The sequence below is a fragment of the Mustela lutreola genome, chromosome 4, assembly GCF_030435805.1.
Source record: "Mustela lutreola isolate mMusLut2 chromosome 4, mMusLut2.pri, whole genome shotgun sequence".
In the NCBI taxonomy this organism is placed as follows: domain Eukaryota; kingdom Metazoa; phylum Chordata; class Mammalia; order Carnivora; family Mustelidae; genus Mustela; species Mustela lutreola.
Window position 1 is genome coordinate 171178107 of NC_081293.1, and position 19625 is coordinate 171197731.

General features: G+C 37.5%; 1 protein-coding gene and 1 long non-coding RNA gene across 2 annotated transcripts in view; both read right to left on the reverse strand.

Moving 5' to 3' along the window:
* The window catches only part of LOC131829671 (uncharacterized), an 86251-nt gene that overhangs the window by 13062 nt on the left and 53564 nt on the right, over positions 1–19625 (reverse strand). The window lies entirely within an intron of this gene.
* On the reverse strand, positions 110–2842 carry LOC131829670 (ubiquitin-conjugating enzyme E2 Z-like). The gene is given in 2 exon segments (XM_059171678.1): positions 110–2266; positions 2269–2842. Coding segments are annotated over 2 exon segments (738 nt in total). The 5' UTR covers positions 2714–2842; the 3' UTR covers positions 110–1973.

The following is a 19625-nucleotide window of genomic DNA, read 5'->3' on the forward strand; positions in this document are numbered from 1 at the left end:
TGATGGATGAATGCATGCTATTTTTTCTATGCATTTATGTTAAACTACTTTTGGTCTTCATCTTTTTTTTTTTTTTCTCCTTCTGCCAAAACAAACTTTATTGTACCAAAAAAGAAAAAAAAAAAACTTCATTTATGTACAGTCAGATATAAAGACATCTCTTTTGACTCCTGTGCATATATTTCCTCAACTCAAGATTAGGGCATAAAAGTCAGGCTGGTATGCCAGACATGCTCTGCCCACGGCAGGGCCAAGGAGAGGATTGTCACTTGAAAGTGGGAGCACTTAAATGGATGACAGACAACCACTGGACCAACAGGCCAAGGGCCTTCTGCTAAGCCCTGTACTTGCTCTGGGAATGGAAGAGGGAAATTGGCAACGGGGTCCCTCTTTAAGTCTCCTTGTTAAGAGACCCAGCCTTAGGTATCCGAGATAAACTTCCGTTCCCCAAGCCCACTTCCTGTCCAGTTTCTTTGCTTCCTGCCCTCCCAATCTGGACATTCTCCTTCGTGCCCAACCCCTTCCGAACTCCCCGGAAGTCCCATGACCCACAGGCAGAAGCCTCCACAGCAGCGGGCAGGGCAGGCCCAAGTCATCCTCTCCCATACACGCGGCTGGATACTGATTGAGGCCCTGCGTCACACGGATCACCAACACCCCCTGGGAGCCCTAACAGTAAGAATCTGGAAAGTATGGGGAGAACACACCAAAAAGGGGAAGGCTGGAGATTCTCAGTGCCCAGTACCACAGGGCGCCTAACACACATTCTTCTGAGCCAACCAGCTAAAGGATCACTGCAGCTAGATACAGACAGAGAAGCAACACAGCCAGGCAAACAGCCATCAGAGCCAGTGACAGAGCAGCTGGGAAGGACGGGAGGCGGAGAGGCAAGAGAAGCAGCGGGGCCCACAAGTCCCAGCTCCAGCCCCTCTGCCATTGGCGACCCTTGCTCCCCACAAGTCCCTGGGCATTGAAGTGGGAGGGAGGTTGGGGGGGTAACTAGAGGCCAGGGTGAAAATACACAAGGTCAGCCAAACAGAACACAAGAGGACTAGCATCAGTCTCCCCACTGCACCCCACCCCCAGGGGAAATACCCTCATCGTGGGTAGCATTTAGGAACATCTGTAAAAGACTATTCTATGTAGTGGCTCTAGTACCCCACAAACAGCAGCTGGCTGCGTTGGGAACTTTTCAAATCAGTGATTACGGGAACAAAATCAGCTTCTCATGGTGCCTGTGCAGGCTCTACCAGGACCTCAGTTCCATCCCAGTCACATTTACCTTCTGTCTTAAATCTGGAAATGGGCGAGGAAATGGGGGCGGGCAGAGGAGAAAGGTGCTCAGGTGCTAGGTAAAGCTCACTGATCAGCAGCCTAGACTCCACCACTGTTCCTTCTCTTTGGTCTGTCTAGAACAGTGACTATAAATTAGGAAAAACAAAATTATGCTGGCCCATGGGAAGTATTGGGAGAAGAGAGGCAGGGAGGAAAAGGGCATCGGGAAGCCCTGCTTCAAGACTGCAGACAGACAGACAACCACCCAGACTGCTTAAGTGTCACAGTCCCCACCCAAAGCTCCCTTCCAGATATCCCCCTCAATCATGTGGGCACGCTCCCTCTTGGAATTACAGTTTCTGTCTCCCGCCTCCCCCTGAGGAGCTGGCCCCACGGAGAGGTGTGTCGGCCGCTTGTGTTTGCCAGAGGCCCTCACCCTGGGTGCTCCTGCGTCGGTACCTTGGCCCCTGCTATGGGATGAACATAGCCCCGGATGCTTGAGAGCCAGGGAGGTCAGGTCAGGAACAGCCTCCTCACTCCCACACCCTGGGATCCGAGCTGGCTTGGTTCTTGCCATCTTGCAGGATGACGTCACGTTTGGAGGGAGATACACAGTGCCTCTCCATCCCTGGGGTGGGGGGGGAGGGAGGGACGTTGCTGGGACCCTTGAGTGGGGGGAGGGGAGAAGGGAGCAGGGTCTAAACCCTCAGGCTCCCGTGCAGGTCTGTCTCTGTCCCAGACGAACTGCTATCAGAGTCCATTTCGGCATTCTCATTATGGAGCCTCTCCAGCACTTTCTGACGAATCAGTCCCAGGCGCATCAAGAGGGACTGGTAGTCAAAGTGGCCACGCTTCTCTCCAAAAGGGTCCTGCATTGTCTGGCCTTGAAGGTGCAGGCGATCTTTGCAAGCCACCTCATAGAAGTCGTAATACTCCAGGAAGGACTTCTCCATCACCCCTCGTAAGGGCTCAGGGCAGGGACACTTTCCTCCATCATGTCACAGACTGCCACTCTGATGGTCTCATGCCGGATACATTCATTGTAATTTTTGCTGTCTCCTGGATGTCTCTCCTGCTCAAAGCCAGGCTCATTGTGATAGGGGTTCTCAGTCATTAGGGACTGGATGGAGATCAACACGGAGGAGATGCTCTGGGCTGGGCTCCAGGCGGGGCCAGCCCACGTACCTAGAATACTCAAGCAGACTTTCCCATTGCGGTAGAAGTTGGGGTTAAACCTCACTGTGTTATTGCCCGTTGTCATCAGTTTGACCCGAGACGGGTGGATGGGATAGTCGGGCGGACACCGAAACACGAACAGGAAGAAACCCCCTTCATAAGGGGTGTCAAATGGGCCTGTGATCAATGCATGAATCTTAGTCATGTCAACAGTATCAGGTACAACGAACATTCCTGGAGGAGGCTCCTTATAAATGGACATGATATCCCGCTTGATCCGAAGTAGACACTGCGGCGCGGTTCGTTCGCCGTCCCAGTTGGAGCTGAGTGTGGGGTCCCAGTGGCTAAGCAGCACGGCCCCGTGGGCAGCGGCCGAGGGCGGGAGCCCGGGCAGCGGGGTCTTCATCTTTAAAATGGTTATTTATAGGCAGCATACAGATGAGCCTTACTTTCTTTTAATCAGGTATGATTTGTATTTCTAATAATTTATTTGTTTCAAATGTTTTTGTTCATATTTCTTTCTTTGCTTCTTGGCTTTGTATTGGTTGACTATTTTAATTTATGCTTTTCAAACATGAGATTAAACCTCCTTTAAAATCTTATCAATGATTTCTCTAGCATTTAAAAAGATCTATATTTTAATATTACACAGAAATCTTGTTAAAATGCGTATTTTGATACTATAGGTCTCTGGTGGGACTCAGAAGACAGATGCTATAGACTATTTTGAGTAGCAGAATTCTAGAGGTTGCTTTGGAAGAGGGAAATCATATGCAATTAAATTTTATTACAGATTAAATATACGGGTTGGTAATACATATGAAAGGAAACTTCAGTCTCAGCCCCCTTTCCATTCTCATATACTGCTCTCTACATCTCAGAGAGTTATTAGAAAAGAAATAATTCTTTTAAAATGCTTAAGACTGTCTGGAACATAATTCGTGAAGAACTCATATTAGATAGTATTAGAACCTCCTTTGCTAAGTCTTAAAAATGTTATGACTAAACCACTGTTTTAGGTTTATATCAATTAATTCAAAATAGAAAATTCAAATAGAAAATTATATTCATAATGACCATTTTAAGGGTAGAGGAACTAAATGACTGAAGGATTAAAACTAGGTAATGTGTCCAAACTGACACAGGTAATATTCAGAGAACAGGGATTCAAATACAGTTTCACATAAGAACCACAATTCTAAGCTAACACACAGGGTTGAACTGTCAAATTAGAGATAATACCCAGTGACTACTAAATAATACTAAGCTTTACTAAATAAAATCAAAGCTATAGGCAATCAAAGTCTCCAGTGAAGCAGAGGGATGACCAAGGTTTCTCCCTCGATTTTCCCCTCATTGGACCTAAACACTTTGCTCCAGAAAGTGTTTCTAGGTGAGATTCCTAAAAGCATCTTGTACAGTGAGGAACATTTAAATGATCAACTACTGGACTTTTTCCAGGGCACTATGCTTCACAGTTTTGGGTTCTGTTTACTATAGGTAATCTCTAATCAGGGAAATATTGCTAGATACATTAGAAATACAGACTACTCTTCTTGGGAAGTATCATTACTTGGAATTGAGTTGACAGAGATTTCAGGTAATCTTCAATTCTTCCTTGTTTCCCCTTACCAAAAAGTGAATGGACCACAGAACAGTTGCTTTTACTACTTCCTCTCAGTCCTTAAGAACTAGGCACTATAGCTACTCAAAAGCTTAAGTGTTCATGTAGTACACACAGAAATAAGAGACCCTAATGAGTAATGATGATAATAAAATTAGTATTTTTTATAAAAGCTTGTGTATTTTCTCATTTGTATATTTGTTTGTTTCTTTGTTTTCTGAAAGGCATCTACTGACAGAGAAATTCAGACAAGGAATAGGTTATAGATTATGTGATAGTATTACCAGTGATCAATCATTAGAACAGAGAGCAAGGCACACAATAAGGGCTCAAAAGGGCATGGCATCACTTAAAAGCCAAGAAAGACATAGGAGAAAAGTGATCATCAGAAGCCAGCAACAAGATCCCCACCCACACAGCATTAAAGAGTACTTTGGGTCATGTAAAGACTTTTCAATAAATTCCAGTAAGGCCAAAGCCAGTCCTGTATCTTGCCTGGGTGTTGCCCAAGTTGCCCAGCTGAAGATACTAATTGCCTCAGGTAGCAGCTGCCTATGGGCAAGGAAGGCATCCAGGCTAGGATAAATATTGGCTGCTGGCCTAAACACAACTGGAACCATAGGCTCTGTAGAAAGGATAAATTGGATCTTCTTGAGAGCAAACAAGTTTGCACAATTTTTAAACAAAAAGCATTCCACAATTTTAATCCCATTAATTAATTTATTTGTCTTATAATTTGCTTATTCTTTTGGCATAGTCAATTGTTTCCTATTGTTTTCCTTTACCCAGTGTTTCCTTTTTTGTGCTCACTTGCCTGAGCAGAACTGTGCAGTCACCGAGAAAAAACCAGTACCATCAAGTTAAGTACACAGCATGTGGGGAGATCTCTCATGCAGTGGTTAATTTGAATTTAAGTTGATTACATCAGCACATTTTATATCATAATCTATAGTCTCAAAGCAGGTGGAACATTCTGTATCCCTTGTTTGCTCTAATATTGAAAAATGAATGAAGTGGGATTGATTTTAAAGACTGTGTGTTTGGGGATTGTTAGGATCCAACATCAGGGAGAGATACTTTATGTCTTCTTGAAACTGAAAAAGAATGAAACCCAGCATTTCCAGGAATTGTACAAATATATCTTGAAATGTACAGGCTAATAAAAAATGTTTAACAAAATGGTGACAAGGCTTTCTTTCTAAACAGCTCTCACACAATCAGTAGAAAATCTCATCAGAAAATATGCAGGATGATGTTGGTGTTACCAAATAAATCACCATTTCTATTCTACTGAGTAATAAAAAACTATAACAGAAACACAAATTTACTATTGATTTAGGACACTGTGTAGCTTTCCTGATAATTTGGCATTTTGTTATAAACAATCTACTAGCTTCCCAGGAGGTTTGTCTTTGTTTATTTTCTGAGACTATCATCCAGCAAATATTTGAATACTTCTCATTCGTTGGAAAAAGTTCCAATTAATTGCCTTTTGGGGGATAATTTTTGACAATTGCAAATGTCTAAGAATACTGAGTTTTCACTGTAGCTCATCCATTTCTTCCTGTGACTTTGTTCATTAAATATCCATTTAGTCTATGATTATTATTTGTAATTCAGGTATTTTTTTTTTAGATTTTTTTTTTTAATTTATGTATTTGACAGACAGAGATCACAAGTAGGCAGAGAGGCAGGCAGAGAGAGAGGAGGAAGCAGGCTCCTTGCTGAGCAGAGAGCCCCTTTCGGGGCTGGGATTATGACCTGAGCTGAAGCAGAAGCTTTAACTCACTTAGCCACCCAGGTGCCCTGTAATTCAGGTATTTTTACTAATGGCACCCTTTCTTATCTGCACTTCAGTCTTACTCTCTCTGCTACTAAATTAAGAAAGGACAAGTAGTTCTGATACAACTATGGGATATACGTTATTCACGGATTTCCTGTGAAACAAACATATGTTAGAAGCAAAGGGTTGGATCGTACCTGTTTTAGGTTTTGCAGGCCACATTGTTACTATTGCTCTATTTTAACTACTCAGCTCTTCTGCTGTAATATGAAAGCATCTATAGAAACTATGTAAACATATTGGTGCAGCAGTGTTCCAATAAAACTATATTTATAAAAATAGGCAGTGGCCCAGATTTGGATTGAGGCTCATACTTTTTAGCCCCTGGTCTATAAGCACCTGTTTACTTTTCAGACTCTCCTGAATTTTATTTTGGTTTCTTAGTATTTCAACACATGTTTCTTTTACTGGTATACTTTGATATATCCCCAGAAAGCTCTGCTATTCTCTCTCTCTTTTTTTCTTTTCTTTTAAGGTACAGAATTTGAGAAAGAGGTCAAAGGCAGACCAAAGGGAAAACCCTTTTGCTTAAGGGATTTAAGCAGAAATCACAATGTCTGATGCAGGAATTTTCCAGATCTCTGAGTCTGACATCCATCATTCACCCCTGTAAGAGAGGGCTGCGAGGACTTTTAATAAAGCATCTCCTTTTTGCTGAGCTGTTCCACCTACATAAACTATGTCAGTGACAAAACTATCAAGTATAATTAATAGAGGCAGTGGGGAGACAAAATTTACTTAGTTCTGAGAAGTATCATGCATCAGGAAAGTGCTACAATTGATGTTTCATAATTGAGCAGAAACAGAAGATATGTTCACTACTTTTCCTGAAAAAAAAAAAAAAAAAAAAAGCCAGAGGACAAGTCATGCAACCTAAATAGTCATACTACCAGCAACAGTAGTGATTCCAAATCTTAGCTTCACATCAGAATACCCAGAGAGGGGCTCCTGGGTGGCTCAGTTGGTTAAGCAACTGCCTTCTGCTCAGGTCATGATCCTGGAGTCTGGGATCCAGTCCCACACAAGGCTCTCTGATTGCCAGAGAGTCTGTTTCTCCCACTGTCCTCTCTCCTCTCATTTTCTCTCTCTCAAATAAATAAAATCTTAAAAAAAAAAAAAAAAAAAAAGAATCACCCGGAGAGCTGGGTGAAAAATAAAGATCTTAGGATTTGTAAAAATCAAGATCTCAGAACAGAGACCAGGGAGCCTTATTTTATGGCTACTTTGTGGACAGGAATTTAAAAATGACTCTAAAAACATCTAGTCCAAGCCCCTCATCTTTCATATGAGAAAACTGAAGCTGAGAGACTGTCTGCCCTCCTCCCACAGCTGCTCGTTGGCAGTCTGAACCCTGTTCTTCAGACCTGGACCACTCCATGGACCATTTTCCTATGATATGTCACTCTTGGTCACAGCACCTTCATCCCTGTGATGTTAGCCAGGTTTACCCCACTTCCTTTCTGTGTCCCTACATCCTCTACCTTCCTTCTTGGGTGCCTCTTCTTTATTTACAGGCCAAGCGTTCTCATTGTTGGCCTCAAAATAAAAATAAAAATAAACAAATAAATCTTTCCCAAGGAAAGGACTGGAAACCCATTGCTACTATGGTATCATGTCTTCCTATGGCTTTATGCTATTTTCTATATATATATATTCAATGCCATGTAGTCTGATTCAAATAAATGATTGGTAATTTTAAAATATCATTATTTGTTTATATAATCCTGCATGCAAGCACAAAATTTTTGAATAGGCAATAACTATGCCCCAATTCTTCCCCCTTCTGGGATGATGTGATAAGTCAGATAGATGGTCCTGTATATGCCAAAAGGGGGTTTTCTAACACAATGAGAGCGGAACCCTGAAATTAAGAAACTGGAAGTTCATATACTGGATGTCCAACTGCCACCTTCCTCTCCTGAGAGAGAGAAAGGAACCTATCTAAACAAATTATCTTTGGGAAAAGAAAACCCCTAGATTCTTAATCTATGTAATATAAATAAACATCTCTGGGGAAGAGAAAATACAAGTATTTCTGAGTTTACAACTCTTAACATGTTACCCAGTTCAGTTTTTTCCCCAATGAAATGTAAATACATGCCTCCAGGAAGGTAGACCTTTCTGGAGTTCTCAGGGTCATCTAATCACCTTTTAACTTCTGAGACTTGTCCTTTTAGCATACATCCCAAATTCCTTTGCTGAGAAAGCCCTGCCTTTTCAGAAACATGAAAATATTTTCTCTACAGTTCTATGATTATTGAATTTATCATATCCTTAAGACTCAAGCAGATGAGAGGGTGTATGGTATTTAAGGGTAACAGGTTCTCCCACCCCTTTTCTGGCAATTGCCCATACATTTAAGAGTTTTGTTTAGAATAGAGCATCACTATACAGATTTTAACTTTCAAAATGAGCATAAGTAACTTGATAGTTGATCTGTCATTTCATTTACTCATTTTTTTCATCCTATTTATCAAAAAAACTACTATGTTGCAACTACTATGCTTCCCTGTTAGTGGCACAAAAGAAAATTAAATAGCATTCCTTGAATTTATATTTTTAAAACAAATGAAAAAGGAAAGAGGGAAGACACGAAGGAGAAAAACAAGATGGAAAGATATAAGAAAAAAAAGAAAGAAACAGATGTATTAAAAACTTACTACCTGGCAGGATATATACTGTACATATTCATATCATATGTCTCATTTCATTTGAAATACACAACCTCTACTAAAATCCTAGAAAGTGCATATTATTATTCCCATTTTACATTTGAGAAACCATGTTTAGTGAGGTAACATCATTAACCAGCTGGTCAGTGGTAGATGCCCCCACTATTATTACTAGACAAAAGGCTGATTTTTCAGGGAAGTGCCCTGTACACATAATGTAAATGGAGAGTTACCAAACACTGTACTTAGCAATGTAGGTGCAATAGAGCAAGTTGCTGTGGGGCACAAAATATAAAGCCACTAACTCCACTGCAGATACACTGGAGGTATGCCTTGTGAGCACTTAGAAAGAATGCCCTGATTATCAAAGATCAGGTAGAGAATGCTGACAACCTAATAGCAAGACCTCATGTTAATTCCTTTAGGCCATTTTTCATTCAATAAATACTTACTTCATACCTGTGGATACTAGTATTATGTCAGGTGCTGGGAATAGTGGTAGATAAGACATATACAATCTTGCCTTATGGAATTTAGAGTATCTAGTCCATAAAAGCATAAGTATGATATTTGTTACAAAAGACGGTAAGAGGATACTATGGGAAAATGGGACTCTAGCTCAATCTAATGGGGTCAGGAAAACTTCTACAAGGTAAACGAATCATCACTGAATCTTGAGGGGCAAGCAAGAGTTAGTGTATCATGGGGTATCCAAGAGGTCAATGGGAAAGGATGTTTCAGGAGGAGAGAAGAGCAAGAGAATGTTAAAGGAAGTGATAGCAAAATATAATGATTCAGCTGACAGGCCTATATGGGGAAGAACTACTAAGATTTGAGATTGCTAAAAAAGTTCTGATTATTATCAGAATTACCTGTGACTCAGTAGCACATTTAGTAAAGCTTTCTTAACATTTCAGGATGAAAAATAAGACAGATTGAATGAAGAAGAGAGAAGTAGTATTAATGACAACAAATAACAAAATAAAGAATTTGAATGAGATTTTTCCACCACCATGATATCATCATAGAGACTTTATTAGTTAATGAAAAAAAAAAAATCCTGTTCTGGGAGATAGTATATTGGGACTTTCATTTTTATTCTCTCATGTAAATAGATCACTGAAACTCTGTACCTTCTTCTTTATTTTTTCATATGCTTAATATAAATATCCTCCTTCATCTCATATTTTGCTTTTTATGCAACTTTCATTTTTTTTTACTCTAGTTATAGTCTCATCTAATTATGTCTTGATTATGGCAATAATTTTCCAAATTCTTCCCTCTAGTATCCTTCCACTCAAAACTATGCCACTAGAATAACATTCTAAGCATTGCTTTCATCAAGTAATTTTACATTTCAAAATTCTATAATTCATTCTTATAGCCTGTAAAGTTACATTTTCAAAGCTCTGCCTATATCCAAGTCTTTTCCTCCAGTTCACTTAACCATTATTCCTACCCAACATAGTCTGTACATCAGTTGGAATGTTCCGTTACACAATTCAGAACTCAGCCCTCAACACAATAGTCTCTCACTACACTCACACATTTCCTCAAATTGCCTTCCTAATCCTCTTTACATATCTAATTGTAGACATTCTCTAAGATCAAACTCTAATCAGTCTTCTTCCAGGAAGGTTTTCTGAGATTACTGGAATCAATCTTAATCTCTATTTTCTATGATGGCCTAGAACACTGATTTCCTAATCTATTTGCTTAAAATAAATATCAATTTCTACTACATATTTTGTGTGTCCCTTGAGGGCAGGAGGTCTTCTCACGTACTTTATATAAATCATCTATAGTCATGAGTGCTGATGACATAAAAGATCAAAACATAGAGAATTAAATTTGAAAACTTACTCTGTGTCAGAATGATTTAGGACATATGGTATAATGACCTTCACTTTGGAATGAATCATACCATTTTTTGTAGGCTATATGAGCAATGGTGATAATTAGTAGACCTAAGATTTTTCTTTGCATTGGAGATATCTATCTATCATCTATCTATACTGAATTAGACCAGCCTTGAGGTGGGATGTTGCCTCATTCTGTGCCCTTTCATGTAAAATCAGTAGACAAAGATAAGTTACTCTCCAACAGCTGCATTACTGGTTGTGAGAGAAATATACTGGTATTTGCATAAATTGGACTTAATTTAAGCTCTTTTCAGTAAAACAAAGAAATTTTGTTCTTATCTGATTCGGGGATTAAGCTCCAAATTACAAACTAGCCTTTAGAATAACTTGTATTCTAACATCACAAAAAATGCAGTTAGGTATTTAAGAAACCTTGTATATATCAACAATTATTAAACTCTAATAAAATTGGAGTCTAGCAAATAAAGCAAATATTACAATGTGTATACTGATTGGATCAGTATGTCAGCATACTAACAGAATCAGTATGATTCTGATTTTTTTATATCTTTCTGTATTTTAAACATCAATTGTTATCCTCAATATTTTTCCATTTAATTTAATCCTCCCAATAAACCAAGGTCAGCATTATGCCTATTTTGCAGATTAAACACTTAACATTAAAAGTGATGCAAAATCATTATTTTCAAAAACCAAATTCAAACCCTTCTTTTCTGCTCCCCTCTTTTCACCATGCTATACTTAACAAAATATACACATCCACAATTACTGTTATTGCTAAAATAACATTTGTATAGTTATAACAAATTGACATATTTATATAATATTGGCATTATATTTAGCATATCACCTAAAACTTTTACATATTTTTGAAACTTTCTGAATCTATGATAGTGTTAAGACTCACTTATGTCAGAAGTATTTCCTCTTTACTGTCATGCTTATAATCATTATAACCTTGCCCCTCAAATTTACCATTCACCAAACACTTAAGCATTTTCCAAAGAGAAGTACTTGTTGTGTGTTCCACTTATTTTATTGTTTCAGTAATATAATGAACATTTTTACAGATTATCACTTTATCCTGAAAATATCAGGCATGTGCCATCCAAAGTATTTGAAAGCTTTTAAAGTCTCTAATATTTACCTTTATCTGATTATAAAACACTAATACTTTTCTTCATTTCATTAAATGAAATAGACACTGACTAGAAAGGAAAACAGATATGATTTGTTTCTACAAGAAAATAAAACTCCTCTGTCCTATGATTAATGTTCTGTTGTCTATCTGGTGTATCTGAGAATTTTTCTTTTTTACTTGAAAACTATTTTGATTTTCGGAACGCTTAACTTTTGGAGAGCTTTCTCAAAGATCCCTCCTGGGATTCTCCTCTGCCTTTTCCATTACACCACAACATCTGTAGTGCTTTGACAGTAATGTATCTCTTAGAATTTCTAGTTCTTAAAGATCCCCAAGTCCTAGTCTAAGGGAAAGTGAGAATAAACACAGGATTCCAAGAATTGGAGCAGCCTGAAGCTAAATGTACAGTTGGGAAAGGTGAACTCAGAACCTAGAACTTGGCAAGAAAGGTTTAGATTCAAGAGAACGCCATATGGGGCACCTGGATGGCTCAGTGGGTTAAAGCCTCTGCCTTCGGCTCAGGTCATGGTCCCAGGGTCCTGAGATGCAGTCCCGCATTGGGCTCTCTGTTCTGCAGGAAACCTGCTTCCCTCTCTCTCTCTCTGCCTGCCTCTCTGCCTACTTGTGATCTCCTTCTGTCAAATAAATTTAAAAAAAAAAAATAGAGAACCCCATATGTTGAGGAATTCAATCTAGAACAAGTATGTGTCCATGTGTCTGTGAACTTGAGTATTTTTGTCATTATGACTGTACACATTTTGTGGAAATTTACCACACCAACTAATAATGTATATTCAGAAACTAATAAATTAAGAAAAAATTTACATTTTATATTTGTAAAAAGTGCTCTAAGAGTGTGAAATACTAATTATACCTAAATATAATAGTTTTATGCACATAAATATATGTAGGATTGATTTATTTCACATCACTGTGATTATAAATTATATATATAAATGTGTGCCTAGTGACATCACAGTTACTATTCTAGAACAAATGACTATTCCTGAGTATAGTTACCTGCTCCCAACAAACATAAACAACACAGAAAATGTGTTCTGCATGAAGGCCACTTTTAGAGGACTTAGCATCCACAGAGCCAAATACTCCACCAGAACCAAAAGAAGGAGAAAGCGTATTAAAAATTTGTGGCCATCATAAGAGTGTTGACAGAATTTAGATGCAATTAGGTGACGGAGGTCCCCATTTTTCTGCTAGCTGTTGGCTGGATACAACTTTTATCTCCTAGATTCCAACTACAGTTCCAGGGCTGTAGTATGCATACCCAATTTAAAAACTGCACATCAACTTTCTTTCAGGCCAGACTCTGACTTCCTTTTCTGTTATTAGCTGGAGAAAACTCCTGCTTTTAAAGAACTATTCAGGTTATCCCCCTGTTTTAAGATCAACTGGTTAGTAACCTTAATTATGTCAGCAAAATGACCTTTTCCATGTAACATAAAGACAGGATTAATACCTAAGGGCAAAGTCATAGGAGCCATCTTAGAATTTATTAAAGCAAATACAGCAGTTAGCAATATTGCATATCAACCAGTGATTTGTTGACAGTTTTTTTTTCCTTTAGATTTCCATTAAACTTCTTACAGAAGTACTTTTTTTTTTAATGTTTAGATTTATAATCTATTCTGAAGATATCTTAGTAATATATTTCTAAGAATACTTCTGGTCCCATGAAATCTTACCTCGTTTACTTCCACCCAAACAAAATTTGTTAACTAATTTAGCTTGACTTTTGATATGTTTTTTCCCAAGCTCCCATAGGCAACTACACTGTTTTAAGAAACCTATATTACTGTTCATATGGATTCACTTACCAATCTTCAATTCTACAAATTGTCTAGTTCTTCCTTTGGTAAATGTGCTTCTTGTGGAAAACCTTCTATCCAGGATGTATCAAGTGCTGTGACAGCTTGATTCCTTAGACCTGATGTACTTTGATGTTTTATTGCTTTTTTATTAAATTTTTGTTTGAATGAGAAAAATTTAGCATAGCATGTCCAGAAGAGATCTTTTATACTTGCAGTATAAATGAAGATTTGATTTTTGTATAAAAAATAATGCTGTAAATTCCTAATAGGCAGGTTTTAACTTTTTCGAATACATCTTTCTACAGAGTAATTTAATATCTATTCCTTATACTTTCTTAAGATGCACTCTTTTAAAATTTTCTGAAAAATGTTTATAAAATGCAATGATAAAAGCACTAAAGAGAAGTTCTTCAAGAAGAAACAGGCTGATAAAAATTTGGGGTCCTTTCTAGCTTTCATGAGCTTTAAGTATTGATGATTAACACATGCATTAGTTGTTCTTTACAGGCCATAGGCACATCTACTGATTGGTCTAAGGCAGCAGAAATAATACATCTGAAAATAATCAATAGGTGATCAAAACTGGCTGTCTAATGTGCTACATAAATGTCAAGCTAACTCTGATCTCTCTTTTCACAAGCACATATTGCCTTTATTTTATTTACAGGTTCTTTTAAGGCATACAAACAGATGGCTTGATTTAGAAAGCTTTGCCTTATCCAGGAAAATTAGGTTCTGTCCAGATGGACTTGCAAGCTTCAGTGCCAATATTGTACCTTTACCATATGGACAGGAATATTTATGGCAGCAGAAACTATGTTCTGCTTCATACTTTAACACAGATAATGTTTGATTACTTGTTCATACCCATTAATTCTTGTCATTAGGGAACCAGGGAATAGGAAATCCAAGAAATAAAATATTAAAAATAGTAATTTCAAATAATTAGCTAGTTCATAATTAGCAAATAGTATATTAGTAATTTAATATTGTTTCAACTTCATAGAAGTTGAAATAGTAAAACTAAACAGATAAAGATAGTTATCAACTTCCATAAAATTATACACAGAGATCGAATGTTTATCAATTTATGGAGTGGAAATACTCACAAACATGATCTACAATTGACAACAACATAGTTAAGGGGTTTAAGGGACAGTGTCAAATCACTGTATTCTTAGGGGAATTAAATTATCAATTAGATTCTGGAATGAGAAAGCAACAAATTCTTGATTAAAGGATCAATTTTAAAAAAGGAATGGATTAAAAGATTAACTTCTCTTTTTTTTTTGTTTGTTTGTTTCTTTTTTTTTTTTTTTATAAACATATTTTTATCCCCAGGGGTACAGGTCTGTGAATCACCAGGTTTACACACTTCACAGCACTCACCAAAGCACATACCCTCCCCATTGTCCATAATCCCACCCCCTTCTCCCAAACCCCCTCCCCCCAGCAACCCTGTTTGTTTTGTGAGATTAAGAGTCACTTATGGTTTGTCTCCCTCCCAATCCCATCTTGTTTCATTGATTCTTCTCGTACCCACATAAGCCCCCATGTTGCATCACCACTTCCTCATATCAGGGAGATCATATGATAGTTGTCTTTCAAGAAAATGTGGTATATATACACAATGGAATACTATGCAGCCATCAAAAGAAATGAAATCTTGCCATTTGCGACAACATGGATGGAACTAGAGTGTATCATGCTTAGCGAAATAAGTCAAGCAGAGAAAGACAACTTCTCTTTTTACTTAAAAGATTTTATTTATTAAACTGACAGAGAGAGACACAGCGAGAGGGGGAACACAAGCCGGGTGAATGGGAGAGAAAGAAGCAGGCTTCCTGCTGAGCAGGGAGCCTGATGCCAGGCTTGATCTTAGGATCATGACCTGAGCCAAAGACAGCCACTTAATGACTGAGCCACCCAGGAACTCCAAGATTAACTTCTTTTAAATGGAAACATCTATCACTATTTCAAGTTTTAATAAATAAAAAAAAATTATAGAAAAATAGATATAAAATATAAACATAGGCGTGCCTCAGTGGCTCATTGGGTTAAACCCTTTACCTTTGGCTCAGGTTATGATCCCAGGATCCTGGAACTGAGCCCTGTATCGAGCCCCGCATCAGGCTCTCTGCTCGGCGGAAAGCCTTCTTCCTTCTCTCTCTGTCTCTACCTGCCTCTCTGCCTATTTGTGAGCTCTGTCAAATAAATAAATAAATATAAATATAAATTTATAAATATAAAGTATATTTATAAATTTAAATTTATAAATATAAATTTAAAATATAAAAACTATATATATACATATATGTATATACATATACACATATATATAAAATGATGATGATGTGGTGTTTACACAATAGAATATTACTCAATCATAAAAAGGAATGAAATCTTGCCATTTGCAACAACATGGATAGACCTAGAGAACAGAATGCTAAATGAGATAAGGAAGTCAGAGAAAGACAAATTCCATAGGTTTTCACCCAGATGTGGAATTTAAGACAAATGAACAACAATGAAATGAGATAAACAGAAAAACATTATCTTAAATTCAGAGATCAAAGTGGTGGTTGCCAAAGGAGAGGTAGTGGGAGTATGGGTGAAGTAAAGAGAATTAAGAGTATAATTATCTTGATGAGCACTGAGAAATGTACAGCACTGTTGAATTACATATCGTACACCTGAAACTAATATAATATTGTATGTTAATCTTACTTGAATTTAAAAACCGATATACAAATATGTCTCTATGAAGCTCTGAAGAGAGGAAAAGCATTTTCTACTTCTTTGCAAATCCTCTTCATTGGATCTTTACTGCTGATCATCTTTTTCACACATATGCCACACTGGTCATAAAAGAACAAAGACTTGGTCACTTACTAGAGCCCATCATCATGTTAGGAAAAAATATAAAACTCAGCTCCTTAGCAGTTGGTCATTTCTAATGAAATTTAAGGTGTGCCTAGGTGGCTCAGTAGGTTAAGCACCTGTCTTCAGCTCAGTTATGATCTTAGTGTTCTAGAATGGAGCTCTACATCTGGCTTCCTATTCAGTGCGGAGTCTGCTTCTCTCTTTCCTTTTGTCCCTCCCCCTGCTTGTGCTCTCTCTAGTAAATAAAATTTTAAAAAAATCTTTAAAAAATAATGAAATTTAAGTTTTAATGTGAAGTGAGATGAAATTAATTAATTTCTGGATTTTTGATGTTGTTTGACCATAACAATTTTTCAATTTTTACAATCAAAGGATATTATTATTAAAGAATTGATAGAGCCTAGTATCAAAAAAATCACTTGTCCCCAAGAATGAAATGTTTCATATTTTTAAATAAATGTTTGAAAATGTTTGAAAAGTCTCATACAACGGAGTGTCAGTCATATAAGGAAGTCCTGGAATCTCCATGTTATAATATATGTGTATTGACTTCAACAAAATGTCCTAACTTCCTTAATCTGGTTTTCTTACAAGAATGAAGACATTTCTACCTGAGGACAGAAAGAAATCTAATGGAAATTGTGTTCATGTAGGTGATCTGAAAAACTGTAGTATCGTAAAACTTACTCTTAATAGCTTATTAGTGTTCATGGTTGCATCAGACACCACTGGTGTGTGTCTGCCCAGTAGCCATTCTCTGATTTGATTTGGATAGTAGTGCCCAGTCTAAAGGGGTTAAATCAGTTTCAACCAGTCATAACCTTCTCATAATATTGTCAATAACTGCTCTAAGAGTGGACATAATTTTGGAATTGGTTTTAGTCAATAAGACATAATGGAATAAGTCTTCTATTCCAAGACAAGAGAGATATGGAAGGAAAAAATCTCTTTCAGCTCCTTTGCCTCTTAGTTTGCATGTTGCTGTCCCATGAAGAAGGTAAAATTCTTAAAGAGGTAGCACCTATATTGGGATCAAACAGGAATGGAGTCAGCCATCATCCTGGGGATAGCAAAGAGGAAAGGGCTGAATGAGTCTAGATTCTTGATGACACTGATAACCAAATCTGGGTCATCTACTTCTAAAGTACAATTTAAAACACATCAAAAAACGTTTTCAATGATGTAAGTTAAAGCTAATGAGTTTTCATCTTTACTAATGCAATGATATACTGTGAAATCCTTTTGCTTTGAAAATTCAGATTTCTCCATCTACTACAGTAGTTGATTATCTACATGTTTATTCTCTCAGATTCTTGTATTTGCATATATATAAAAAGACCCAAGCCAAATAAACAAAAGTTTTCATTTCCATTTCTCCCCCTTTTGACCTGAAAAGTCAAAAGGTTCTTGTGTAACCAGACCAGGTTGCCAGAATTATCTGGAGTGCTTCTTATCAGTAGCCCAGATCATATAAATGTAGATTCTAATTCATTATCCATGGGGGGACACACAAATCTGCATTGCAATAAGATTGGAAAGAAAGCAGTTACAAATTCCACAGATGACATGGGGACTTCAGTCTATCATAAAGCATTACAGACCTTCTGTTTCAGATTTTATTAACTTAATCCTGCTCTACTACAAAATCTACTAATGATGTTTATTATCGAATACTTAAATGTACCAATTAGAAAAGAAGCAATTCTATTACAGTCTATTGGCTAATCAGGATAACATTTTACAGAATATAATATTCTGCAGCAATAATCTCAAAGTTTGCCAAAAACCACATGGAGAACTTATGAAATACAGATTGCTGGCTCCCTCTTCCAGAAATTTCCAATCAGTAGATCTGAGGTTGGCCTCCAGAATTTGCATTTATTTCTAACAAGTTCCCAAGTGGCAATGATGATGATGATGATATTGGCCCAATAACCCATCTTTGGTTAACAAACTTTTTCTGTAAGACAAGATAGTAACAGTTTAGGCCTGTGGGCCATATATATCTGTTACCAATTTTCAATTCTGCCACTGTAGCTCAAAAGTAGACATGGACAATATGTAGACAAATGAATATAACTGAGTTCCAACACACAAGTACTTAAAAAAAAAAAAAAAAGGTTGTGAGGCTCAATTTGGCCCATAATCCACAGTTTGCAAATTTCTGCTTTGCAGTCAAATTTTTTAAGTTCAGCAATATTGACATCTTGAAATGGATAATTCTTTGTTTGGGCGGCTATTGTGTGCATTTTTGGATGTTTAGCAGAATCCTTGGCTTCTAACCTCCAGATTCCAGTAATACTTCCCCAAATGTGACAACCAAAATATCTTTGTACTTAGTCAAATGTCTCTGAGGGGCAAAATTGCCCCAGTTGAATACCATTTCTGTAGCAGCAGCAGGAGTTACTACAGAAAATGAGCATGTTGTGATAGAAAACACATGGAGATAGATTTTGAGAAAAGGAATGTCTGAACAGCTTGATCAAATATTTCTGAATCTCCCTTCATCATGATTCCCTGCTGGGATTTCTTAGGAAACCAAACGATCATGTTGTAGCCAACTTTTAGAACCTGTTAGAAAGCTGAATAAAGCTGTTACTTTGAAAATTGTTGAAGATGGTTCAGGTATAAAGTGTGGTGCTTGGTGCAAATTAAAATCTGGCTGCTTGGCAAGTGATTTATGAGATGAATACCATCAAGTGTATATTTCCAAAAGCGTATGTACTGGGGAATAGACCAACTAGGAAAACAGATTTATCTTTAAGAATTGAAGAACAGACTCTGGCCATTGTTAACAAGAAAACATTCAATCTGTTTTAAAAACAATCACTCAAAGGCACCAACAAGACAGTAAATAAGTCTATTCAAGGAAGGACTATTGCAAAGTTACAGGGATCAGTGCAATGGAGTCTTGCAGTAGTGGGAAGAGTGTGTTAACTCTGAATAAAACAAGGAAAAGTGGAAATTTATAGCCGGGAAACAGGTTGGGGGTCACTGGATGCAAAATTCCTAAGAGGAAACATCAAAGGAATTGGGGAATTCTAACTAAATTGACATAATAGGATTTTTGCTGAAGGCAGACCTGGGTGATCAGATATCACCTGCAGGATGGTGGAGGATGAGGAATCTGATTACATTTTCAGGGTGATCAGACATGGAAGATGATATGGAAGAGATTCTGGCTAAACGTACTCAGCAGGATTCTTGTTAAAACTGAACGATGCAGAAAGGAACATGGAAATTCAAAAGTCTAAGCCTAGTTGAAAACAAGTTCAGGAGGGTCTGATTAGAGTTTGCCC